The 7,279-nt window shown below is 34.0% G+C and overlaps 1 protein-coding gene across 3 annotated transcripts in view; it reads left to right on the top strand.

Annotated features, from left to right (window-relative positions):
* Positions 1–1,131: 1,131 nt before the first annotated feature.
* Positions 1,132–7,279, top strand: part of PIP (proline iminopeptidase) — a 257,285-nt gene continuing 251,137 nt past the window's right edge. For all 3 annotated transcript variants that reach the window (XM_089829012.1, XM_089829017.1, XM_089829003.1), the window contains exons 1-5: positions 1,132–1,469; positions 1,746–1,844; positions 1,927–2,037; positions 2,200–2,262; positions 2,431–2,524. In XM_089829012.1, coding sequence (XP_089685138.1) covers positions 1,302–1,469; positions 1,746–1,844; positions 1,927–2,037; positions 2,200–2,262; positions 2,431–2,524 — 535 coding nt within the window. In that variant the 5' untranslated portion in view covers positions 1,132–1,301. The remainder of the gene's footprint in view (positions 1,470–1,745; positions 1,845–1,926; positions 2,038–2,199; positions 2,263–2,430; positions 2,525–7,279) is intronic.

Here is a 7,279-nt window from a genome sequence, read left to right as displayed (position 1 = left end):
TGACTAGATTCTCCAGAATATATCCACCCTTAATGAAACCTGTTTGAGTGGAGCAAATAAGCTTGGGGAGGATGCCCTCCAATCTAAGGGCCATAATCTTAGCAAGAATCTTATAAGAAACATTAAGAAGGGTAATGGGCCTCCAATTTTTTAGGAAAGCCTTATCACCTTCTTTAGGGATTAACTTAATGATCCCTCTATTAATGGAGCCACCAAGGGAACCTTTATTAAAAGCTTCAACATAGATATTCTACAGGTCATTACAAATCCAACTGATATTAACTTTTTGAAATTAAATAGGCAGACCATTGGGGCCTGGGGCCTTGTCATTCTTTAATATAGTAATGGCTTTTTGGATCTCATCTATAGAAATCTCTTTGTTGAGCAAATCCAAATCACCTCTAGTGATTTTGTTAGGACTAATATCTTTGCACTTGTTTCTCAGATTCTTAGCCTTAACGTTATCTTTGGAGGCAAAAAGATTTTGATAATATAAGGAGAGAGCTGCCTTAATATCATTATGATTCGTAATCTCAATGTCCTTATCAATTAACCTATCAATGGACTCATTAACTTGCTTTTGCTTAAGAAGATTGAAGAAGAATTTGGATCTTCTATCTCCGCTTAAGCCAATGAATCCGAGATCTAATTAGCCAACTTTTATTTACTAAAAAATAAATAAATAAATAAATAAATAAATAAATATATATAAAATAAAATTTTAAAGAAATTAATTGAAAACATATAATTATTTTAAACATACATACAAAGAAGTTCAATTTTCTATAAATCTTAGCATTTAGTTGAATGATTTTGAAGAAGATTATTTAAAATTAACAATTAACTGAAAAAACAATAACTTACCATCAAGAAAGGACAGCGCACACACATATATATAATAATTTTTTAAAGAAATTAATTGAAAACATATAATTATTTTAAACATATATACAAAAAAGTTCAATTTTCTATAAATCTTAGTTTTGAAGAAGATTATTTAAAATTAACAATTAACTGAAAAAGCAATAACTTACCATCGGGAAAGGACAGCGTACGCATAGCATCCGCGCAGGGCAGAATCCGGACTGTAGCCGGTGCCAAAAGGAGTGGATAGTTGCGAATATGTTTCTTGTATGTTCGCATTTTCATACACTGTATAGTTGATTCCATTCCGAATACAACTGATATTGCGAATTTTTGCTCGGACGAATCATGCTTGTTATTTGGGTGATAACTGTAATGGGCGAACAGTAAAATTAATATTGATAACAGGGAGAAATACTTAAACAGGTGCAGACAAGATGAATTTGAAAGGGAACATGGAAGACGAAGTGTTGTTGAAGTCTACTGTAGAGGAAAACTTTCGTAGGGAGCTGTATCCGCCAATTGAACCGTACACTTCAGGATTCTTGAAAGTTTCAGAAATTCATTCTTTGTACTGGGAGCAAAGTGGTAATCCAGATGGACATGTAAGCTGCTGACTTCGAATCTTATTAGATTTTGGATAATCTACTGTAAACACTTTGAAAAAAACCTCATAATTAGTGGACATAGAAATACATGGATCTCTAACTGATCCATGAAATTATAAACACCATCTACATACGTTGATCCATCAATGTTAAAGATACAAAACATGTCACTAATGTTAAATCTGTAATATTCTTTTGAATTGTAACGTCTGGTTATTTGTATTATTGATTGTTCTGAAGCCATAACTATGATGTAAATTACGACACTTGTAGCCAGTTGTATTTCTTCACGGGGGACCTGGAGGTGGTACAAGTAGTGGCAACAGACGATTCTTTGATCCAGAATTTTACCGTATCATCCTTTTTGACCAGGTTTGCTCTTCGATATTTATTATTCTGATTTGAGTAGGTTCTATTTCGCACTTGTTTTTTCACTAATAAGACAACTCTGCAGCGCGGTGCAGGGAAAAGCACACCACGTGCATGTGTAGAGGAGAATACAACATGGGATATTGTCGAGGACATTGAGAAACTCAGAAAACATTTGGAAATTGAGGAATGGCAGGTGTGTGTGTGTTTCTCTAGAATGATATTGGAAGTTTCTTACAAAAATTCATCCATCCTTCATGCGCTTATTTTTTGAATCTGTATTCTGTAGAAATAAAAATTGACAACTTGCTAGGTATTGTTGTTTCTTATTTTATATTCCCATTTCAACGTCTCTTAGGTGTTTGGTGGATCATGGGGTAGCACTATAGCCCTAACGTATTCCCAGTCATATGCTGAGCATGTGAGCCGGATTCTACCCTGTTTTCCTTTTACTGAATGAGAATTGCTCGAATGTTTTTTCTAGGAATACTCCGGCTTCATAATTGATGACAATGAAAATGCTCCTTATATTTTATTTAATATATTGTTGATTTGACTTGCTTACTACTTGATGAGGATTTCCTTTTAGATCACTGGGGTCGTCCTCAGAGGAATATTTCTCGTAAGAAAGAAAGAATTAGACTGGTTCTACGAGGGAGGTGTAGCTGCAATTTATCCTGATGGTAAGCCTCATAATTCTTTCGTTAAATTTAGAATTTTGAAATTTCACGATGCTACTCATTGATATGTTCTCGCAAAGGTCTTTATTCGTATTTCTGAAAAAAGGAAAAATTAGGAGCAATACTAAAGGGAAGTGGAAAGCTGGTAGAGCTGTTAGATCTCTATTTTAGGGAGTGGAATATGGTGCAGACTTTGACCAAGGCTTTTACAATTTTATCTATCTATCTATCTATTTGAATGAAGTTCTCGTTCCAAGGTGATCCACGTGGGGTCCGAGAGTTTGCAAAAAGGAAAACTGTAATGTCCCCAATCGGACAACCCTAGGAAAAAGCAATATTATTTGTACTTTCTCTGTTTTCCCTTGAAAAAGGACCAAACTTGCTCAAGTACACATTCCGGTCAAAATTTTTAAACCATTTCTTTTCAACAAATCATAAACCCTAAGATGGTAGCTTCAGCAACATTAAACTCTCTGAACAATATTCAATTTATTTGCAACTGCAGAAAATTACAGTGCTGATTCAAATAGGGCTGGGTCCTCACTTTCAGATTTTTTAAAAACAATTTATTGTTACTCATAAGGTTGTACGTGTACATATTGCTGATTCAAAGAGTATGGGGGCCTGGAAAGTGTTTGCAGAGGTCACATGGCTGAAACATTGGTATGTTTGACTGATCCAAGCTGGGAAACACCAAAAGTTGTTGATAACAACTGCTAATTATTTCTGATCTTCCCTGGAAACAAGGTAAGCATGTCTAAATCTAATTGTAATCACCTGGAAATGACTCTTAACTACTGTTTGCTGATTATGATGACTGAAACAAGGTAAACGTGTCCAAATCTAAGTGTAATCACTGAGAAATGACTCCCAACTGTTGTTTGTTTACTGCTTATGATGACTGAAACAAGGTAAACTAGCAGTGTGGCCAATACAATGCACAAATGACTGATTTTGTTCCTCCAAATGTGGCACTCTGTTAGGTTAGCAGAAAATGACTGAGTCAAATGCTTAAAATGACTGATTTTATTCCTCCAATTGAGCACTCGGCCAGGATTAGCAGATTGAATGCTTAAGACAAATTTGAAAGCTTATGTATAAGCCCTCAAATATGGTGGTATAGTGAGAAAACAAAATTATTGTCTTGCAAATCCAAATCATCCTAGTGCTGGTATCATGCACGAAATCCCCAAAAATCTAATTGTCAATAAATCAGCACAATTTTACCCCAGATGGAACCAGCTAATGGGAAACAAGAGTTTTCATATCTGATCCCAAATATGGAATCTAAGAGCGTTTTCATCCTTCCAAAGCTCAAATAAACAAAGTGTTTTTGTCCTCAGATGCACTATATTGAACAAATTACTCAAACCATAAATTTGGATGCAAAATAATAACTTGATTGATGATTAAATAAGAAGCCAAGTGCTTAGGACAAAAATTTGGAAGTTTATGTAGAAACCCTCAAATATGATATAGTGACAAAACAAAATAATTTGCTTGCAAATCCAAGTTGCCTTAAAGCTGGTATCTTGCATGAAATCCCCAAAAAATCAGCAACGAACATGGCAGTGGTACTGTAGCAAGGTGGAAATTATTAGCAGATCCATAGGTTATGACAAAATTTTGAAAGTTAATATAGAAACTGTCAAATATGATATGTTGAAAAACCAATTATTTTCGCTGGCAAATCCAAATCGTCCTAACACTGGTATCCTACATGAAATCCTCAAAAGTCGGCAACAAATATTGTAGTGGGACTGTTGCAAAGTGAAAGATGTTTTCAAATCTTCGACTAATCAGCACAATTTATCTTCAAATGGAACCAGCTAAAATGGGAACCAAGGGTTTTCATCTTTGATCTGAAATGTGGAATCCAATGGTGTTTTCATCCTCTCAAACCTCAAACAAACCAAGAATTTTTTCCTTGGATGCCCTAGATTGAACAGATTTTTCAAATCATAAAACTAGATGCAAAATGATAACATGAGTGATGATTAAATGAGAGGCCAAATGCTCCTTTCACAGTTGCCCCTTTTTACTGAAAAATGGGCTCTATCAAATTAAAATATATGTATAATTTTTAAAAGTTTTTTTCTTAAAGAAACATGTTATATTTATAATAGTCATATTAATAAGCTGCCCCTTTAAGTTAGGAATTTGTGGGCCCATTTAATAACTCCTTTTTGAAATAGGATTTAATAATAAACCATAGTAATAAAGTTTAAATATAAAATATAAAATATAATTATAAAATTAAAATTAAAATATGTTTAATGAATGGTCAAAATGCATGAAATGAGGAGTTGTGACTTACCCAACCATGGGATATAAAATGGAGAAGAGCTCATTTGAAAGGGGATATGGAGGAAGGAAGGAAGAATGGAGCATATGAATCAAAGAAGGATTAATGGAAGAAGAAAGAGATTGGAAGGAGATAAGAAAATGACTCTTTCAAAGAGCATAATTTATGAAGGGTTGAACTCTTTCAAAGAGTGGTAATTTTGAAACGGTGCGACTCTTTTAAACAACATAAATTATGAAGGGTTGTACTCTTCCAAAGGGTGGTGATTGTGAAAGGTTGTGACTTCTCTCTCATATTGGTAGGTATAGAGAGGTGACGGTTTCATTTTAGGAAATCCAAGGAAATCAGTTTGGAAAATAATTTATTATTCTCAAAAGCAGCAATGAAGGCTTTGACTCAACTCTTACAAAGGGCGATGGCACTTTCACCAATAAAGTATAAGGGAGAAATCATTCTAAGCATTCAAGGAGCACTTATCAGTCATCAATCATGAATTCATCAAGCAATCATCAATTATCAAATCAAACTAACAATCAATCACCAAATCATCACTCTATCGAATCAACATTCATTAAGTCATCATTCATCAATGTATAAAACTAGCATTCATTAGATTATTACTCATCAATCATCTAATCAACAATCATTTTATCATCACTCGCCACTATTTCAAATCATGCAATAAAAATAATTTATTCATACAGTCAATAAATCATACAAATATCAATCGTTCAACATTTATCAATCAATAGGCAAATTAAATAAATCAGAAATCATATCAGTTATCAAGGAAGGGAAATAACAATTTGGCATAGAAACTAATTGCAGCAAATAATAATATTCAGAAATATAATTCTTGGCAGTCATTTGAGAATACATCTATTATTTCAGGAACATGCATTTAATTGGAGATAACTAGCAAAATTCCCTAAGTAAACGATATCAAATTTATGGAAGCGTCTTGCAAACAGGAAGGACAGCCAGCTCTCTGAGTTCATAGTAGATGGAGTACATGATATTCTTCATATCAAAGTACACCACCACGAGATGGATGGATTAGGAGTTCTTCCATGCTTGTGGGTCAGGAGGCCGAATGGACCAGAAATCCATTTTGTGCTATTGGGCTTGGTAAAGGACAGCTGTCATGCATCTTTTGAAGTGTGCCACCCTAAGATGGATGGACTAGAAATTCTGTCATGTTGTTTGCTAGGAGGCGACCAAATATCCTTTTTGTGCTCTTGGGATTGATCAAGGAGGATTGCCATACACTGAGGTGGATTGAGGGATGGAATTGACCAAAATCCCTTCCATGCTCTTGCAATACAGATAATACCATCCTTGAGATTGCCATTTACAAGCATTTCCTATGGATTCTCGATATGGTTGACTATAGGAATATGCCTTGGGCAAAACATTAATGATATTAGAGTATACTGATTTAAATACGAATGATGATTATATGGGATTAGATGCTATCATGGATTTTTGACATTTAATGTTTTGATGTCAATCTTGTTTTCAATATTGTTTGCAATCCCTAAACTAGGAATATCCCATTAAAGGCAATACAATTGGTAATTTTATTATAATGCTATATTCATAATACGTTGTGTTTTCATCTTTAACTAGAATTACTGTTTTAGGACCAAATTTAAGTTGATCCCCAAAAGGGGCATTACAACCCAACTATCTTATTTCACTCCAGAAAAGGGCACATGATAAATGTGATATTCTGTCCCAGAACCATAAATTAATAAGTGGACATGATAATTAAGGGAGAATGTTAATTAATTATTAATTATAATGTAAGACAGATTGAATAAAACATAAAGCGATAGATATCCCAATCAAACTATTTCAGAATCCTCATCAAACATTGAGTAATAAACTCTATCAAGTATAATTTGACATGTCAACAACTAAACAAATTATATATTCTCTCAGCAAACATGGAGGCTAGTCAACAATACAATAAATGGAGGAGTGTGATTAAGAACTTTAAATCCAAATCAAACGATTGTAATTCACAACAAGTACTGCAATTATATTAGGAAGAAGCATGACTCACGTAGGTCACGAACCAACATCAATGTGGGGCTATTGTCAGGTTAAAAAGGGGTTACATTGATTAATCAAAGACACAAGGAAAGAGATGCATCCCTTGTATGATGGAAGGAAATAAATACTTGATGGGATTGAATTACAAAATACGCCATGACATAGCAGTAAAATGGAGAAAATCATTATGTAATGATGTTGAACAACAGACTAGAATATCCTTAGTGCTACAAGAACAATGCCATATGTCATGTTAATAACTTAGCAAGAACTGAAGAGGAGGAATAAAACCGAAGAAGGATCATGGAAAAGAGTATCCAGAGATCATCTAAAGAACTAATAACTAGGGGTAGGAAACAACAAGAATGCTGACAAATGATATAAGTCATAAAACT

Source organism: Cupressus sempervirens, chromosome 1 (genome assembly GCF_028749045.1).
Source record: "Cupressus sempervirens isolate cs-2001-9-10 chromosome 1, ASM2874904v1, whole genome shotgun sequence".
Taxonomy (NCBI): domain Eukaryota; kingdom Viridiplantae; phylum Streptophyta; class Pinopsida; order Cupressales; family Cupressaceae; genus Cupressus; species Cupressus sempervirens.
The sequence above is the reverse complement of the archived record's forward strand: the minus strand, read 5'-3'. Positions and strand labels throughout refer to the sequence as shown.